At 44.6% G+C, this 20,848-nt stretch overlaps 1 protein-coding gene across 1 annotated transcript; it reads left to right on the forward strand.

Annotated features, from left to right (window-relative positions):
• The first annotated feature begins 645 nt into the window (after positions 1-645).
• On the forward strand, positions 646-5,277 carry LOC106613996 (sphingosine 1-phosphate receptor 4). The gene is made up of 2 exons (XM_014216893.2): positions 646-800; positions 1,590-5,277. The coding sequence occupies exon 2, from the start codon at positions 1,729-1,731 to the stop codon at positions 2,926-2,928; it is 1,200 nt and encodes a 399-aa protein (XP_014072368.1). The 5' UTR covers positions 646-800; positions 1,590-1,728; the 3' UTR covers positions 2,929-5,277.
• Positions 5,278-20,848: the final 15,571 nt, after the last annotated feature.

Here is a 20,848-nt window from a genome sequence, read left to right on the forward strand (position 1 = left end):
GCAATAATCTGTCTCTAAACAATTGTTGGAAAATTACTTGTGTCATGCACAAAGTAGATGTCCTAACCGACTTGCCAAAACTATAGTTTGTTAACGAGACATTTGTGGAGTGGTTGAAAAACAAGTTTTAATGACTCCAACCTAGGTGTATGTAAACTTCCAACTTCAACTCTAAATACTGGCCTGATGACCTCCTAGTAGAAAAACTATCTTGCGACACATCCTACAAAACATCATGGTCCAACCACTTCGACATACATGTACCATGAAAACATTATGAAAGTCTCTTCCCGTAATCATCATGGGGCAATTTGAGCAATATGATTAAAGTATTGCAGCGGTCAAAAGCAGGGCGCAAGTAGTGGATGGGAAAAGTGTTTACATCAGTCAGATTAAGTCTGACCTTGACTTGGGGAAATTACAGGGGGAAAAATATATATAGTGTGTATATTTAAAAAACAAAATTGTGGTGACCTTATGCAAGTGTGAATTAGCCTATATGTATTTAGCAATTAACACGTTGATTGGGTGGCATCCATCTATGAATAATCACGTTCTGAAGCATTTCACAATTGGTGTGTTTTCTCTTGGCCAGTGATGAAACACCCCATCAGTGTCAATAACCTCTTGCTTCTCGTGTGTGTGTTGGTTGCTTTGGGTGTGGTGTCATGTGAGTAACCTTCTGAGTGTAGGGCTTCCTTCCTCATCGCTTCTATAGAGTAGAACACATCTGCATTACCAGCACACACGGGGGATGGCTGTCCACACACCGCATCACTACCAACAGCATCTCTGCACCAGTAAGTAACATTTGTTCTTCAAGTGTTTATTGTGTTAAAATCAAAAGGATACAACGTTTGTCGTTATGTGTTAGCCTATTCATATGAAATTATACAATTAGATAATGATTGGGATGGAGAGCCAGGTGTATTGTCACATTTAATTTAACTGTAGCAGTAAATATGCAAGGCATTTGTGGACATGTACAAGCTTTTGCTCCCATGCAAGAAATTGTAACACTAATTATGCATAAAAGAAAATGTAGAAATGTAAAGGGAAATGTATTATAAAATCTAAAAATGAACAAAAGTTATGAATGTAATATGGTACTTTTTACTTCACTCCAGGTAATACGTTGCAATTTTGGGGGAATAGGATTGTTGTTTTTCAGTCATTACTACTAACAGGGATTTGGAAATAGTTGTTTTCAAACTTTCAAAGATGTTGACTTCACATGCAGATTTAAACCCCCTTCCTGGCAACAGCTGGCTGCTCCTCTCAACTAACCACATGGGTGTTCAAATAGCGCCACAGAGGATTAAATGGCCCTAATGCCTGCTAGTGGAGGCATGCCGTTTTGTGATGAGAATCCATGTCAGTCAACCGACAAAATGTCTTTTCTCACTGTCTAAATATTTGTTGTATTTTGGGGGATTTCTTTCAGCTTCTCACAATACATTTATAAACAATGCAATTTGACCAAAAAACGATATTTTCATTACCTGCAGTTCATGCACTACAAACAGCTTAGAACGTATTATCGCACATCAGACATCTTTTCATATCAAACATCTTCCTGTGTTTGCTAGGTGGGTTGTGAGACAGCAGAGCTCCAGTGGAGAGAGTGTGTTAGTCTGAGCCCACGTCAGTTCTACACTCACCCAAGTCCTGCCTTGTCCAGCCCAACCCAGCCATTTTCTGACTTGCCAAGCCCTTTCCAACGCAGCTATGGATGCCCTGTCCTCCCTGAGCTCCTCAACCTCCTGCTCTCATCTGTACCTCTGGGCCAGCAACACCACCAACAGCAGCGCTATTAACATTGATGTGATCCTGGAGCACTACAACCACACAGGGCGCCTGCAGCACCGCGTGCCCCGCCAGGGTGGCCTGAGCTTGGCAGCGGCCCTCTCTCTCTTCATCAGCGTCCTCATCATCCTGGAGAACCTGCTGGTCCTGGTGGCCGTGCTCTCCCGGATACTCCACAGCCGCCGCTGGGTCTACGTGTGCATCGCCAACATCACCCTGAGCGACCTGCTGGCCGGGGCGGCCTACGTGGTCAACATCTGGATGTCGGGCAGCCAGACGTTCAGACTGAGCCCGGCTCTGTGGCTGTTCAGGGAGGGGGTACTGTTCGTTGCCCTCGCCGCCTCCATCTTCAGCCTGCTGCTGATAGCTGTGGAGCGCTACACCACCATGATGAAGCCGCTGCACCAGAAGTCGGCCAGGAAGACGTATCGTATCTACGGCCTGGTGGCGTTGTGCTGGATCGTGGCCTTCGCCATCGGCTTCCTCCCCCTGCTGGGCTGGAACTGCGTGTGCAGCCTGGAGAGCTGCTCCACCCTGCTGCCGCTCTACTCCAAGAGCTACATCCTCTTCTCCCTGCTCATCTTCTCCCTCATCCTGCTGGCCATCGGCGTGCTCTATGGCGCCATCTACTGCCACGTGCGCAGCAGCTCCAAGGTGGGCTCCCAGCGCAGCCGCAAGCGCTCCCTGGGGCTGCTGAAGACAGTCATCTCCATTGTGGGTGTGTTCATCATATGCTGGGGGCCTCTGTTCATCCTGCTGCTGGTGGACTTCTTCTGTGTGTCGCGGCAGTGCGCACCGCTCTTCAGCGCCGACTGGGTCATCGCCCTGGCCGTGATCAACTCGGCCCTGAACCCAGTCATCTACACCCTGGGCAGCACAGAGCTGAGGAAGGCCATCGCAGGCCTGTTGTGCTGCTGCTGCCTCAGGGCAGGCCTCTGTCACCCTGACACCTTTGTGTCCAAGGAGACCAGCAGCACTGGGAGCATCAGGCACAGCAGCCTGAGGAACAGTTTCAATAAGATCAGGAGTCTCAGTGTCAGCCCCCCGCCTGCACCCAAGGCCCCCAAGAAGAGCCGCCGCCTGAGTTCCACCACCACCTGCCTGTCTGTGTCGAGCGGTTAGACCACAACGGGCTGCCTGGGGCAGGCGTAGCTGTGTGTGTGTTTGAGAGAGCGTGTGTCAGTGGAGGCTCCTCAGAGGAGGAAGGGGAGGACCGTCCTACTCAGGGAGTTTCATAAAAGAAAAAATATTAAAAATACAAATATTAATTATTAATTTGTAGCAAATTGCAATTAAAGCCAGACTAAGTCAATGGCACAGATGGAACTATCCAAGTAGAAGATCTCCATCAAAAATTGAAGTTAGGCCTCCCAGGTCTAAGGCACTGCATCGCAGTGCTAGCTGTGCCACCAGAGACTCTGGGTTCGAGCACAGGCTCTGCCGCGACCGGGAGGCTCATGGGGCGACGCACAATTGTCCTAACGTCGTCCGGGTTAGGGAGGGTTTGGCCGGCAGGGATATCCTTGTCTCATCGCGCACTAGTGACTCCTGTGGCGGGCCGGGCGCAGTGCACGCTGACCAGGTCGCCAGGTGTACGGTGTTTCCTCCGACACATTGGTGCGGCTGGCTTCCGGGTTTGATGTGCATTGTGTCCAGAAGCAGTGCGGCTTGGTTGGGTTGTGGTTCGGAGGACGGATGGCTCTTGGCCTTCGCCTCCCCCGAATCCGTACAGGAGTTGCAGCGATGAGACAACTACTACCAATTGGGGAGAAAAAGGGGGTCAAAAAATAAATAAATATAATAAAACATTCTTTTTTTTAAATCAAAGTTAAAGAATATGACTAAATCTAATCAAACTTTAAATGCAATTTAAATAAAGTTGCAAATGCTATATAGGCCTAAATAGTATAATTGATGATATATGACTTATGTGTGGTTACATTTCATTTGCTCTGTTAAACCTACCCTTTGGAACTACTTTGATAGCAACAGTGAATATATTTAGTTATTGAGAGGTCTCTGAATAAATCACTCACGATAGCGCATTGGTAGTAGGTAATATAAAAACTAAGCTGGGCTTGGTTAAACCCTGTATTGGAGACCAAATTAATAGTTGTAGATGAACTCTCCAATAGGAGGTGCTGCCCAGACACGTTTTTTTTTCCTGATATTGGACATTACGTTGGAGATCTGACGTTGTTTCAAAAAGGTACACATTCAATTTACTCTATTTTAAAGAAGGGTTGTCTGTTGAAAATTGGTTACCATGATGACATAATCCTGTGGTTGAAATTTCACCCTCAAAACAAATGTTGATTACTTTTTTTCAAATCCAATGTATTTTCCACATAACATATACATTGACTAATTACACTTAGACAATGTTGATTCAACCAGTTTGTGCCCAGTGGCTCAAGGTGGGTATAGGGCAAATTCTAGTATCATGTAGTAGCCTAAACCTATCTATGTTACATTGAGCTGGATGAATGGAATATGAAATGACAGTCATCCAATACGCTGAAATAGAAATAAGGCCATGCTCATAAGAAAAAGATTGTCTTCCCAAATCTGAAAGGGCACTAACCGCCGCTGGGTGTGTGTGTGTGTGTGTGTGTGTGTGTGTGTGTGTGTGTGTGTGTGTGTGTGTGTGTGTGTGTGTGTTACCACAGAGAATGCAGTTCCTCCATTATCTAGCTCCACCCAAATGTGGCCTTGATACAACCAGGTCTAACGTTTTCTCTGTTGTTGGTTTTGTTCATTTTCTTCATTTTCATCAGCCCAGGACCTGCTACACTGATAAAAGAGCTTCTTTGTGGTTCTCTGTTACTGTAGCAACACCAATCTGTTTCATGTTATGCGTTCCAAAAAAAAAGTTTAAAAGGGAGTTCAAACTCGTTCAAGATTTATAATAAAAGATGCACTATGGAAGCTGCTTTTGTTTTACTGTTTCAGCCTTAAAACAGATACTCTTTAACTGTGAAGATGGGTTTCATTGAAAGGGGTGCTTTCTTATTGTACCACTTAAATAGAACTGAATTAAAAACAAAGAAATATATGTATATATATTTAGAAAATGCTATATTATTTATACATACACTGAGTGGACAAAACATTAAGGACATCTGCTCTTTCCATGACATAAACTGACCAGGTGAATCCAAGTGAAAGCTATGATCCCTTATTGATGTCACTTGTTAAATCCACTTAAAATCGGTGTGTATATGAAGGGGAGGAGACAGGTTAAAGAAGGATTTTTATGCAACTCAATATTTGGAAGGTGTCTTTAATGTTTTGTACATTGTACAGAATGGTAGTTGAATACATTTTTTCAATTGGTTAAACATTTATTTTGTTCAATATTGTTTTTAAGAGTATACATTTGTTGAACGCATTACTATTGCTGTTATTCTGAAAGAGGATTATATCTGTTATTTTGTACATGGAAAAGTATAAATAAATATTTTAACAGAATGTGTCTTGTGGAAAGAGTTTTTTTAAAACTGTTTTTCAACAGAACATTGTACGAGTGGCAGCAACATGCTGAATTACAACTCACATTTGAATATTAAAACTCAATAAACAGCAGATGTAGACAATTAACTGTTAAGCAGGTAAACCATGGCTGGGATGGCACAGCAACGGAAACGCTCAGTCCGGTTGTTTTACTGTATCACTACTGGGTAAATGGAAATGAACCATTGACTCCCATAAGCAATTAGCACCATCTACCTCAAGGTGGAGACATGTTACCATGGGCTTGCGTGAAGATGTTGCTTCACCTCCAACTGCAAGTTTCATCAGTGCTGCTTGCATAGTCACAGAAACATAGAATTCAGTAAACAGTGATCTCTGAAATACTTAACTTCTGATGAGGTTAACTTACATTTTTTATTTGACCTTTATTTAACCAGGTAGGCAAGTTGAGAACAAGTTCTCATTTACAATTGTGACCTGGCCAAGATAAAGCAAAGGAGTTCGACACATACAACAACACAGAGTTACACATGGAGTAAAACAAACATACAGTCAATAATACAGTAGAAAAATAAGTCTATATACAAAGTGAGCAAATGAGGTGAGATAAGGGAGGTAAAGGCAAAAAAGGCCATGGTGGCAAAGTAAATACAATATAGCAAGTAAAACACTGGAATGGTAGATTTGTAGTGGAAGAAAGTGCAAAATAGAAATAATGGGGTGCAAAGGAGCAAAATAAATAAATAAATACAGTAGGGGAAGAGGTAGTTGTTTGGGCTAAATTATAGATGGGCTATGTACAGGTGCAGTGATCTGTGAGCTGCTCTGACAGCTGGTGCTTAAAGCTGGTGAGGGAGATATGAGTCTCCAGCTTCAGAGATGTTTGCAGTTCGTTCCAGTCATTGGCAGCAGAGATCTGGAAGGAGAGACGGCCAAAGGAGGAATTGGCTTTGGGGGTGACCAGAGAGATATACCTGCTGGAGCGCGTGCTACAGGTGGGTGCTGCTATGGTGACCAGTGAGCTGAGATAAGGGGGGGCTTTACCTAGCAGGGTCTTGTAGATGACCTGGAGCCAGTGGGTTTGGCGACGAGTATGAAGCGAGGGCCAGCCAACGAGAGCGTACAGGTCGCAGTGGTGGGTAGTATATGGGGCTTTGGTGACAAAACGGATGGCACTGTGATAGACTGCATCCAGTTTATTGAGTAGGGTATTGGAGGCTATTTTGTAAATGACATCGCCGAAGTCGAGGATCGGTAGGATGGTCAGTTTTATGAGGGTATGTTTGGCAGCATGAGTGAAGGATGCTTTGTTGCGAAATAGGAAGCCAATTCCAGATTTAACTTTGTATTGGAGATGTTTGATGTGAGTCTGGAAGGAGAGTTTACACTCTAACCAGTCACCTAGGTATTTGTAGTTGTCCACATATTCTAAGTCAGAACCGTCCAGAGTAGTGATGCTGGACAGGCGGGCAGGTACGGGCAGCGATCGGTTGAAGAGCATGCATTTAGTTTTACTTGTATTTAAGAGCAGTTGGAGGCCACGGAACTGATGAGTCATGCATAGGAATGGATATCAACACGTCGCCAAAATTTCCAGACATTAGGATTAGAAAATGTACAGATTCCTTCCATGTGAGATATCAGGTGACAAGAGTAACTGTTTGCAGAGAATGTATTCCTTTTAAGATCATTTTCTGGTTCCGAGCCATAGTTCTTTTTGCATGCCTGAATTTCCAGTATGTCCAGAAAACCTCTGTTTTGTGACACCAGATCTGTGAGTGAGGTGCAATGGTGAGAGTTGAAATGGAACCCCTGAAGGTATTTAATAAATGAATGAAGACTTTTGACATCATGTGAAGATAACTAGAAGTTACCCCTAAGCCATGTACTGAGTTGTCTGAGCTCTGGTGCGTGCAGTTTGTTTTGTCACTAGGTGAGAACATATTAGCATAGCTCCCGAGTGGCGCAGCGGTCTAAGGCACTGCATCTCAGCGCTTGAGGCGTCACTACAGACACCCTGGTGCAAATCCAAGCTGTATCACAACCGGCTGTGATTGGGAGTCCCATAGGGTGGCGCACAATTGGCCCAGCATCGTCCAGATTTGGCCAGTGTAGGCCGTCATTGCAAATAAGAATTTGTTCTTAACTGACTTGCCTAGTTAGATAAAAAAAAGAAATAATAATAACACAGAATTCCATGTCTGTCTGCAACTCTTTGACACTCTCCCTCTTTCTGCAAAGGTGTCTGTTGGAGGATAGTTCAAGCTTAGATTGATTCTGCAAGTCACATTTTGATCAGTCATACAGTGGCGAGGAAGGACAAGCAACCCACTGGGCACACACTGGTTGAATCAACATTGTTTCAGCTTAATTTGTCAACGTATTGTAACATGGAAAATACATTGGATTTGAGAAAAGTCTCATTTCAACCAGCGTTGTAAACATTGAAAGTAGGGTAAAACCTCAACCTAAATACATTGACTTCACCTGACCAACAGGTTGTTACATCAATCTACACTGAACAAAAATATAAACACAACATGTAAAGTGTTGGTCCCATGTTTCATAAGCTAAAATATAAAATCCCAGAAATGTTCCACATGCACAAAAAGCTTATTTCTCTCCAATTGTATGCACAAATTTGTTTACATCTCTGTAATTGAGCATTTCTTCTTTGCCAAGGGCATATCAAGAAGCTGATTTAACAGCATGATCATTACACAGGTGTACCTTGTGCTGGGGACAATAGGAGTCCACTTTAAAATGTGCAGTTTTGTCACACAACACAATACCACAGATGTCTCAAGTTTTGAGGGAGCATGCAATTGGCATGCTGAGGAGTTTCAATATGTAATAAAGCCCTTTTTGTGGGGAAGAAAATACTTCTGATTGGCTGGGCATGGCTCCCTAGTGGGTTAGCTGCCAAGTGGCTAGGCCTATGCCTTCCAAAGCCCACCCATGGCTGCACCCCTGCCCAGTCCTGTGAAATCCATAGATTAGGGCCTGAGATTTTTTTCAGCTGAAAATTCCATGTGGAAATGAAGAAAAAGAAATCACTAGGTGAGAACATTAAATATACACCATGTATACCAAAAATGTGGAACATCTTCCTAATATTGAGTTATACAGTGCCTTTGGAAAGTATTCAGACCCCTTGACTTTATCCCCCAAAAAATATGTGATGTTATTCTAAAATTGATCAAATTATTTGTTTTCCTCGTCAATCTACACACAATACCCCATAATCACAAAGCGAGAACAGGTTTAGAAAATGTTGCAAATTTATTACAAATAAAAAAGTATTCAGACCCTTTGCTATGAGACTCGAAATTGACCTCAGGTGCATCCTGTTTCCATTGAGCATCCTTGAGATGTTTTTACAACTTGATTGGAATACAGCTGTGGTAAATTCAATTGAAAAGGCACACACCTGTCTATATAAGGTCCCACAGTTTACAGTGCATGTCAGAGAAAAAACCAAGCCATCAGGTCAAAGAAATTGTCCGTAGATCTCCGAGACAGGATTGTGTCGAGGCACAGACCAGGGGAAGGCTACCAAAAAAATGGTTGCAGCATTGAAGGTGCCAAGAAGATAGTTGCCTCCATCATTCATTTTTTTCCCACTCCAATTTCCTGGTATCCAATTGGTAGTACAGTCTTATGCCATTGCTGCAACTCCTGTACGGACTCGGGAGAGGCAAAGGTTGAGAGCCCTACGTCCTCCAAAACACAACCCAGCCAAGCCGCACTGCTTCTTGACACAATGCTCGCTTAACCCGGAAGCCAGTCGCACCAATGTGTCGGAGGAAACACCGTACACCTGACGATCGTGTCAGCGTGCAGCGTGCCCACCACAGGAGTCGCTAGAGCACGATGGGACAAGGACATCCCGGCCGGCCAATCCCTCCCGTAACCCGGACGACGCTGGGCCAATTGTGCGCCGCCCCATGGATCTCTCGGTCGCGGCCGGCTGCGACAGAGCCTGGACTCGAACTAGGATCTCTAGTAGCACAGCTAGCACTTAGACCACTGCGCCATTCGGGAGGCCCCCGACCGCCATCATTCTTAAATGGAAGACATTTGGAACCACCAGGGCTCTTCCTAGAGCTGGCTGTCTGGCCAACCTGAGCAATCGGGGGAGAAGGGCCTTGGTCAGGGTGGTGACCAAGAACCGGATGGTCACTCTGACAGAGCTCCAGAGTTCCTCTGTGGAGATGGGAGAACCCTCCAGAAGGACAACCATCTCTACAGCACTCCACAAATCAGGCCTTTATGGTAGAGTGGCCAGACGGAAGCCACTTCTCAGTAAAAGGCACATGACAGCCCGCTTGGAGTTTGCCAAAAGGTACCTAAAGACTTTCAGACCATGAGAAACAAGATTCTCTGGTGTGATGAAACCAAGATTGAACTCTTTGGCCTGAATGCTAAGCATCACGTCTGGAGGAAACTTGGCACCATCCCTACGGTGAAGAATGGTGGTGGCAGAATCATACTGTGGGGATGTTTTTCAGCGGCAGGGAATGGGAGACTAGTCAGGATCGAGGGAAAGATGAATGGAGAAAAGTACAGAGAGATCTTTGATGAAAACCTCCTCCAGAGCATTCAGGACCTCAGACTGGAGCGAAGATTCACCTTCACCCCAGTCAACAACCCTGAGCACGCAGCCAAGACAGCGCAGGAGTGGCTTCGGGACAAGTCTCTGAATGTCCTTGAGTGGCCCAGCCAGAGTCCGGACTTGAACCCAATCGAACATCTCTGGAGAGACCTGAAAATAGCTGTGCAGTGACACTCCCCATCCATCCTGACAGCGCTTGAGAGGATCTGCACAGAAGAATGGGAGAAACTCCCCAAATATAGGTGTGTCAAGCTTGTAGCGTCATACCCAAGAAGACTCGAGGCTGTAATCGCTGCCAAAGTTGCTTCAATAAAGTACTGAGTAAAGGGTCTGAATACTTACGTAAATGTGATATTTCTGGTTTTTATTTTTAGTACATTTGCAAAAGAATATGCTTTGTCATTATGTGGTATTGTGTGTAGATTTAGATTTAAAACAATTTAATACATTTTAGAATAAGGCTGTAACATAACAAAATGTAGAAAAAGTCAAGGGGTCTGAATACCTTCTGAATACACTGTATATTGGGTGGTAGAAAATATGTTGAATTTCATATTGTATTGGACATATTTTATTTGACCTTGTTTCAATGTTGATAGTAAAATGGTATGTTTGAAGCAACGTCTTGCTTTCATCCTAAACAAAGAGGTATATTGAAATATGAACATTGACTCCTACTGGTATATGAAGGGTAATGCACTTCAGTGAGTAAATTCAACATAATTTCAAGTCAGTATTTAAGTTGAAGTTTTACCCTAATTTCAATGTTTCCAATGCTGGTTGAAATGAGGTGAAAAGAGTACCGGTTGATAACTTTTTTCAAATCATATATATTTTCCACTTTGATCCACGTCACAATATGTTGCCAATTATGTTGGAATAACATTGATTCAACCAGTGTGTGCTCAGTGGGTAAAAGTAAGGATACCTTAAAAGAAAATGACTAAAGTAAAGGTTAGTCATCCAGCAAAATACTACTTGATTAAAAGTCTAAAAGTATTTGGTTTTAATATCACAGTAAATGTAATTGCTAAAATATACATAAGTTATCTAAAGTAAAAGTATCAACAATTTAAAATTCCTTATATTAAACAAACCTGACGGCATTATTTTCTTGTTTTTTTTATTCACAGTTAGCCAGGGGCACTTTCCAACACTCAGACATAATACACAAATAAGGCATGTGTTTAGTGAGTCCTCCAGATCAAAGGCAGTAGGGAGGACAAGGGATGTTCTCTTGATAAGTGTGTGAATTCGACTATTTTCATGTCCTGCTAATGTCACACCCTGATCTGTTTCACCTGTCTTTGTGATTGTCTCCAACCCCCTCCAGGTGTTGCCCATCTTCCCCATTGCCCCTGTGTATTTATACCTGTGTTCTCTGTTTGTCTGTTGCCAGTTCATTTTGTTTCGTCAAGCCTACCAGCATTTTTCCCTCTACTCCTGTCTCTCGATTGTTCCCGTTTCCTAGTTTCCCCGGTGTTGACCATTCTGCCTGCCCTGACCCTGAGCCTGCCTGCCGTCCTGTACCTTTGCCCCACCTATCTGGATTACTGACCTCTGCCTGCCATAGAACCGTCTTTTGCCTGCCCCTGTTCGATTAATAAACTGTTGTTACTTCGACTTTATCTGCATCTGGGTCTTACCTGAAACGTGATAGTACGAACTGGCGATGACTAACCCAGCACCCTCGGACCAGCTGCGCAACGCCATCTCCTCCCATGGAGCCACCATTGGTAGGCACGAGGAATTGCTTCGTGGCCTTATGTAGGGTGTCCACACCTTGGCCGAACACCAAGACCAGGTGTTGGACATCTTGCTGGAGCTATTCCGTGGGTTGGATGGGAGGCATACTACTACTACTACAGAACCTCACAGCCCCTCAGTAACTCAGCTGTTAGCAACACACCCTCACCGGTCACTCTGCCTTCCCGGGAATCCCGCTTACCTCCCCCGGAATGCTTTAATGGAGAGCCATCTGTTGGGCGTTTCTAGCTCAGCGTGCTCTCATCTTTGAACTTCAGCCCTCCAGCTTCGGCAGGACTCCCACAGTGTGGCAGACTATGCGGTGGATTTCCGCACGTTGGCAGCTGAGAGTGCCTGGAACCAGGAAGCGCTGTTCGACATGTTCCTACACGTAATCTCGGAGGAGGTCAAGGACGAGCTTGCAGCCCGGGAATTATCGACAGATCTCGACTCCCTCATCGCCTTGACCATCAGGATCGATGGGCCACTATGGGAACGACAGAGGGAAAGGGGATTTGATTTTGCTCACCCGTCCAAGGAAGTCCCAGATGGCCCCGTTGCCGAGAGAACCCGAGGCTACCCGAGGTTCCCCGAGAGTCGCAGAAGACGGTAGAGTCACCATTTTCCGAGCCTATGCAACTAGTCAGAGCTGGGTTGTCTCCAGAGGAACGGCTATACAGGCTCAACACCAAGAGTTGCCTGCATTGCGGAGCAGACTCAGACGAGGAGACTGGGATGAAGTAACCAAGGTATGGAGTAGGCCAGGGGAAAATGGAGTGCAGGCCAGGGGAAGCTCGGGTGGGTTGCAGGAAACCAGGTGTGGAGGCTGAGGCTGGAGCGAGAGGGGTTGGGACAGGGTAAGCAGGTCCAGAGGGGAATCCAAGGCTGAGTAACAGGATGAGGAGACGTGGGACAGGAGATAGGGACCAGAGTCAGAGCAGGAAGAACTGTAGCGGAGAGGAAAACCGTGTCAGGCAAGGAAAACAACCACAACCGGATCTAAATAGTAACAAACGGCTAGAAACGTAGACTGACTGAGCAGAGATTACGAAGTGGCAGGACTGAGTATTTGTAGAGGTCTTGATTATGGAACAGGTTGCAGCTGCTGGGGACTCCAGCACACCTGTTTCCACCCACACAATCACACACACAGAGAGAGGGAGAGGGAGAGAGCACTGGAGGAGTGGCGGCAGGTCAAGGAAACACAGGATGAGCAGTAGAGGGCGTGGCAGAAGCAGATGTAACAGTAATGTTCTCACATTGTTCCGAGAATGTTAAGAAATAACATTCTTCTGTTGGAATTTCAGTACTTCAGCATAATGTTTCCTCATGTCTCTGATTAAAGTCATGTTCTCAAATTGTTCAGAGAAGATTAAGTAACACTGTTCTTCTGTGGGAATTTCAATACTTCCACAGAAGATTCCACAAGTTCCCATGTGTTTCTATTTAATGTCATATTTTTACTACATTCTGGGAATGTTCTAAAAAAGTGTGTGACTCAGAACATTATTGGAGTATTGTGTGTAGATGGGTGAGAAAAATTATAATATTTAATCTTTTTTAAATTCAGGCTGTAACACATCAAAATGTGAAACTCAAGTGGTGTGAATACTTGCTGAAGGCACTGTATGTTCGAGTCTCACTGATGCCATGTCACAATAAAAAAATGAATGTGTTCACATAATTAATGCCTAAGGAAATTAATTTCCATGTGTCCTATCTGTGCTTGGAGTAATTCATAAAAAATTTAAAGAAAGCTAGCAGTGTTATTCAAAATGTTATTCAAACATTATTTGCAAGTTAAAGAAGTTATTCAAAAACCTCCAAATAACCTATCATTTCCATTCTCAGAGCGTTAATAAAACCTCCCAAGAAAACTTTCAAGGAACCAGAGTAAAATGTTTTTAGAACCTCTATGCTACCAGAAAATGTAAGTTTTACACGTCGAGAAATTTATGGCTTCGTTCCCACAACCAACGTGAAACCAAAATCATTCGTTCCAACAACTTCCAAAGAACCAAATTTGCTAGCTGGGTTGTGGCCTTCTGTGTCTTTACAGTTGTTGTTGTTACATTGTTGAAGCAAACAACTGGTTTCAAGTGTCGCTCTACTTCTTCACACAAATTCCTGCACTTTATAGTAATAGGGGGAAAATTCCAGGCTTTATTAGTCCAGGGCTTAGCCGTTTGTTGTATCATATTTGACATGTCAAGGGCTAATCCACACACGGCAGCTCTCTCTCTTCCACTACTGGCCCTTCTCTGCTCCAATTGAGGTGTGATGGGTTAATGGTGGTTGCGTGCAGACGCAGCCGTGCCCTCTTTAATTACCCAGCACTTTGCCTCCAGGTGTTCAGCAGACAGCCAATGATGTACTGTCTGACATGACGATGGGCCCTGAAACTGCTCCAGTACGACACTCCTTCTGGCTTCTCTTCCCTTTCCTCTCCTCCCCCTCTCCTTTTCCACTTGCAGTTCATGAACCCGCCTGAATGCTAGCTACCTGAGTGAGTTATAAAATGATGTGTTCTCTACACTGTAAAATTAGGAGTGAGGACAACATTTGAACAGGCCGGGAGGTGGATGTGGTCTGGAGCGTGGGAGCATTTGCATCATTCTCCCTGGTTCTGATGCAGATTTTAAGTGGGTAAAGGGGATTTGACTGTGGTGAAGGAACAGAACAGAAGCAATGAGAAAAGAAGCTTCAAGGTGTTTGGAGTCTGAGGTAATGGATGAAGGTGTCATGGAGGTCACTGGCTATCTGTTCTTTTTCAGTGTTTAGATGGATGATTTCATAAACTGCCGATTTGACAATATCGGAAGTGCCTCCAAACACCTCCAAGTGGTTCAGAGAACATATGTCAGGAATTTCGCATTCAGCGGTCATACTAGGCTTACGCATTAAGCCATTACTAAATGCTATCTAATTAGTGAGTGTTGTGGATACAATCCCATCAATCAATCAGTGTTGTGGATTGTGGATACAAGTGTTGTGGATACAATCCCATCCAATCAATCACAACACTTGCCTTTTCCTTTCCAGTTAACGTCAGATCATTGACTCCATGCTCCTGCCAGCACAGAGAACAAAGCAAGGGAAGGGCGTAGCTGCGTAATCACAGCTTGTCCACACAGTGCATTATTTGCATAGTACACCATTGCTGCCATTGAATTTGTCTGTCGCACCTGGCAATGGGATCTTGCCTTGAGGAATTGGAGTACTTTTGGTTCAGTATATTCAGTTGTTCTTGTGTTGTAAGCCCTGTCAGCTTTGATTTAGTTTTAATATAAGTTTGGAAATATGTACTGTAACTGTAGTGAGGGCACACACACACACACACACACACACACACACACACACACACACACACACACACACACACACACACACACACACACACACACACACACACACACACACACACACACACACACACACACGAGCTGGCCTCTAAGAAGCTGAGGTCAGCACTGACACGGTGTAGGAAAAACCATCTGGAGAGGAAAAGGGAGCATGAGAGCAGGGAGGAGATATACTGAGGCCTTCAACTCAGCTGTTTCCCTCTCCTTTATCAGGCTCAGATCTCCCTATCGCTCCAGTCTGGCTCCCCGATCAGAAGATGTAGGGGGGAGGACAAGACAGAGGTTATGTAGGACCAGGAATTCTCTTGTCCACGTGGTCTGTCGAGGAAAAGCTACGGGCCCTAGTTGTGAGAAACTAGAGCAGGGTACTGAGAGCAGGGTACTGAGAGCAGGGTACTGAGAGCAGGGTACTGAGAGCAGGGTACTGAGAGCAGGGTACTGAGAGCAGGGTACTGAGAGCAGGGTACTGAGAGCAGGGTACTGAGAGTTCACTCATTCATTGAGTAAAAAAAGATTATTTCTCAAAATAAGTTAATGTTCCTTAAACTTGGACTTAGTCCAGCAACAATTACTTTGTTCTTAACCTTGTGAGCAAATCTGGGCAAGTTTGGACTTTTATCCTCTCCTTATTCTTTTGGCTGAGCACTGTTGCCACTTAACTAATTGTGTTGGGAAAGATGTTTCAAGGGCGATGACACTGCGTACAATTTAAACGAAGACATATTTTCTCTGAAAGAGAAAAGCATTCTTGAGGTAAAGCTCAGTTGACACACCAGATGATGCATGATGACATATTAGGTGATATATGAGGACATGGGTATGACATGTGAAGAAATCCTTCTTCCCTTCCAATAGCCGCTCCCCTCAAGTCCTGCACATATGAACTTCATAAAGAATACTCATAGGAAATTCTGTGTAATTTTTGCGTGACTTCACACCGCATACTTTTTCAAAGAGATGTCCTTTTCTTCACTGAGAGTTGGGTTTTGGCAAGGTCGTGACCTGTGGCTGGGAGAACCGACAGGCAGTACCCCCAATTCCGTGGTTTTTCTCCAAGCTTGTCATTTACACGCTATGAGGCAGAGTGGACTGGGGCTTGGCTTTGTAACACAGCTGGTACTGCTCAGCCTAAGCCAATTACCCAGCCTGCACGCTGCCACGGCCAGGACCACAAGGACCCTGATTAAATAGTGGAGGGGGCAACAAAAGCGAATCAAGCCAAATAAAGCAGCCACATCATGAAATCTGGTCAGCCTTTGAGGAGGATGATAAAATGACTTTGACATTGCTATGGAAATTAAAATAGGAGTACTGGGGAGAGCCAAGTCTTTGGTCTGGGTAACCCATTTAGGACTGTGCGTATATATATGTTTTTATTTAACCTTTATTTAACTAGCCAAGTCAGTTATGAACAAATTCTTATTTACAATGACAGCCTACTCCAGCCAAACCCAGACAACACTGGGCCAATTGTGCCCCGCCATATGGGACTCCCAATTACAGCTGGATGTGATACAGCCTGGATTTGAACCAGGTACTATAGCGATGCCTCTTGCACTGAGATGCAGTGCCTTAGACTGCTGCGCCACTTGGAAGACCATTTAGAGGGCTGGAGAGTGTGTATTGTCATATTTATGGTTCTAGTGTGGGTTGTCGGCAGCCCACTAGGTGGATCAAGTGTAATCTTGGTGGGGATTTCAACCTGTGACCTGCAATTACATGAGAAATAATTTGGGTGTCATTTAAAACCCTTTCATGTACCATGTAAAAACCTAAACCTAATCAATGACATTATGATAAAAGGCTGGTGTTGATCATCATCTGTCACTACACCCACATAGAAGCAAGAGAAAACCTTGGGAACCTTCAGAATGAAGAAATTGTAGAGCAGACATTGTATGATGTGATACTTTTTTATTAATGGATTTTATGGTAGGATTACATGAGATTTACAGCAAAAGTGGTGACTCACAGAACAGCATGAAAGAGATACCTGTGACAACAAAGGAAGAGCAGCATGCCTCCGAGTTAAGAAACCACAAATACGACATTTTAAGTAGTAGCTTGATGTTAATCTCCTGTCTGATGGATTAGGCTAGTTTTATCCCCTAATAGATATTAAAAAAAAGATCCATGGCATTTGATTGATATGAATTTGGAACAATGCCCCGAAGACAAGAATCCACCAGTCTTGTCATATTACAAAACTAGATTTCATTCAGGTAATCTCTTCAAGGTTAAAAGTAATTGCAAAAATTTCAAGAGGCGGCAAACGCCATCTACAATCCACGGCCCATTGGATGAGCTGAGATTTATCGTGTAGTTAATGAAACTCTTTTATCCTACGAGTAAAAAATCTTAAGATGAAGAATGTTTCCAAAGTCCTGATTTATAACGTGCTACATTATCTCTGTGGCAGGGGAGCATAAAGTAAAATAGCAGACATTCCCAATCAGCTGAAAATGAGGCTCTCTAGGTAACGTCAATTACATGGACATAGCAGACATTTCACTTGGATTACCTCACAATGAACTTCAGTTTCTCCGTTTGGGCTCAGAGAGCTAAAGAGTGCGTGTGTGCTTGGCTGCGGCATTGTGAAGGGAAAAAAAGCCATACTGAAATAAACATGAAGTCTGGGGAGAATAACTGCATCAGTATGCAGCAAATTCAATGTACCTTCTCCACGCTGCCTGCCAGTTCCTAGTGATAAATCTGGTTATGAAACATTCATACTTGAAGCAGGGACATTCAACTCTCACAGGCTGCAATGCCTCTGTCTGATATCTCAGGGTTTAATGCTGACAGGAATGTTGGGTTTCATCAAGGCCAATGGCACAAGCCCTTGGGGGTCTGGTGGGCAGGGCTAATGGGGTACTGGACGTCTTTCTGCATGCTGATTGGAGGGCGTAATGGCACACAGTGGGCTCCACTCCTGTTCCTGCTGAACTGAGCCAGTACTCAGAGTTCAAACTGATACCAGTTCAGTAGGCACAGGAGGGCACAGCCCAAACCATAGAGTAATGTAACCCTCCACGTCCATCCCTTTAGAACAACTCTACCACTCTGCATTGAGACCGAATGGAAACCACAGAACATACTGTAGCCAATTTGATGGGTAACCCTGAGAAACTTTCAATTTAATGCCTTCCTAAGCAGTTACCACAAGGGGTCTAAACCTCTTGACAAAACAACATTACAATAGGCCATAAGAACTCTATAATAATGATCCACAACTAACCTACTGACCAATGGACAAGGGGACAGAGATAACTACAAAAACATAAATGAAAGCATAAAAAAGATGCAAATGGGCCTCACGTAAATGGGTTGACCACTGTCCCACAAGATGTTTTGCATGTATGTCAACTCATAAAGTGAATTTCACACACTCGTAATGTGGCCTCAGAGTTGCATGGTAGCTTGGTATGGTTCAATACCAAGTACCAAGCACCCACAGCTCAGAGTGTGACAAGAGGGCAGCCTAGCCCACACACCAGCTCAGCTCAGAGGAGGAGGTGAGGTGAGTTGTGCCCCATCCTCTGCCACATAAATCAGTGCCAGTGCGGAGTGCCAAAGCCGGGCGCTGTGCTCTGACTGACTGAGATGGAGTGTGGAACTGGGCATGCCTGGGCTGGCCTGACATTCCCCCAGCAGCCTTCTTTCCTCCGCTCTTTACGGGGATCGTGCTGTGTCCCGCTGTTGCCTCTGTCTCCCTGCCCATGCAACACCTCACTCCTCCATCATTATCTCTCCCTCTCTTCCCACCTTCTTCCTTCGTCTTCACATCTCAGAACTCAGCCAGTACTCGTTCATCGCCATCGTTTGGAACACATCCTGCTGCATCAACTATTTCACCGCAGGCACTGAACTTAGCCACTGTGAACAACACATAAGAGGGATCAATGCTCACCAATTAGCTAAGCTCTGTGCCTTTAGCAAGTGGCTGCTCACTACAGGATGCACATGAGGAAAATAGACTTTCACTGGCAGTCTGGAGGAACGTTGATTGATTCCTCTAAAGCTGGAAGTACTTTGTAGACTTCTATAGAAGGTAAAACACTCTTTGCTCTTTGAATCTATCCACTCCTTATGTCTATAAGCAAAGGCTGCCAAAGTAGGCTCAGTTTCCTACAGTTCCCGTTTGTAAGGAGCTAATACCAGGAAGTAATCTGTAAATCCCTGTGTGAGAGCCGAAAACAGCTTTTATCTGGAGTTGAGTATTATTTTACATGATCTTGTTTCCATAGACCACAGAGGGCCAAGACGGGAAACAGAAAGGACGTACCCTGACGGGCAGAACATACCGGTGCCACCTGGGTCACCTGGAGAGCTGCCTGTGTAAGGGTGGAAATCCCTGGCAATGTGATTTTCGTTTATATTTGTGCACCAAATCACTGTGCCAGGAACCCTCCCCACCACAGCCAAACTGGTAGCGAGCGTACCCGGTGCCCATCCCTGGCCCGCAGCGGCGGCGCCTCCAGATGTCTCCCCAGACATCTGGAGTGTCCTCTGGCTGTCCTCTGGCAGCTCCCAGTCAGACCCACCCTGAAGGGAGAAAGAGAGGGGAGAGAAGCCGTCACCACCTCAGCACTGACCGGGGGAAGGATGACCTACTGTTCACCATGCAATACAGATGAGACTGATATGGAAGACAATAGTCTGATCTCCAGAACGAAAGGCGGTTTTGATTAAGTAAGTGAACATGAGGAATGGCTGTGCAGACTTGGGTTGCATGCTGTTTGCGTCAGAGGGAAGCAGGCAAGCAGCAGATGTGGAGGCTGGTTGGAATATGCAGACACAGCTGTTCAGTCAAGGCTCATTGTTTGGAGTGACTCAGAGGGAAAACATTGTTCTTGTTTGGAATGGCTGGAGCACTTTCTATTGCTACTGGACATCAATACTCCCAATAACACCAGAACTAGAGAAAAACAGGACATGAAACACACAGTATGGATCATGCGACATATATTAAGTAAAGACAAGTTGTCCCAAAACACTTCACAGAAGTAGAATAGAATTCAGCTGTCCCCATAGGACAGTGGTGTAAAACTCATTCCATGGGGGGCCTAGTGTATACTGGTTTTTGGTTTTTCCTTTCAATTAAGACCTAGACAACCAGGTGAGGAGTGTTCCTTACTAATCAGTGACCTTAAATCATCAATCAAGTCCACGGAAGAAGTGTGAATTCCTCAGACACTCGGCCCTCCATGGAATGAGTTTGACATGTGCCATAGGAGAACGTATTTTTGGTTCCAGGTAGAACCCTCTGTAGAAATGGTTCTAAATGGAACCCAAAAGGTTTCTACCTGGAACCAAAAAGGGTTCTTCAAAGGGTTATCCTATGGGGACAGCCGAAGAACCTTTTAAGGTTATAGATACCATAGCACCTGATTTCAGCCTTAGTCATAGAACAGAGATTAGCAGAACGTCCAATAAGCTTCAAGTTCTGTAGTGTCTTAGAACATTCAAGTTCATGGGCGTAACTTGGCGGGAAAAGAAAATCATAAACAAACTCAACTCTTTTAACAACTTCCTTTTCCTGGTGTGTGAGGAATGCCATGTAAGTAGTATCATTATTGTTGTTGTTTTCTTCCAGAGGAAAATTCCAGGATCTCCCTCGTGGTGACTACATAATGACAGGATTGTAGAGTTGTGAGGAGGTCTGGTGTGCACTACACAGTCTGAGGAGGTGACCAGCGGGGGCTCAAATACAGGGTGGCATTAAAGAGGGATCATAGAGAGCTCCTCCCACACAAATCCTAAATGTCTATGGCCAATTGAATCTCAATGGAGTCCCTCTGCCCGTTTTACACTGAGTATACCAAGCATTAGGAACACCTTCCTT

Source organism: Salmo salar, chromosome ssa10 (assembly GCF_905237065.1).
Source record: "Salmo salar chromosome ssa10, Ssal_v3.1, whole genome shotgun sequence".
NCBI classification, from domain to species: Eukaryota; Metazoa; Chordata; class Actinopteri; order Salmoniformes; family Salmonidae; genus Salmo; species Salmo salar.

What these genes read in the sequence shown, in the direction of transcription:
- LOC106613996 (XM_014216893.2), top strand. Translation starts at nt 1,729, where the DNA reads ATGGATGCCCTGTCCTCCCTGAGCTCCTCAACCTCCTGCTCTCATCTG.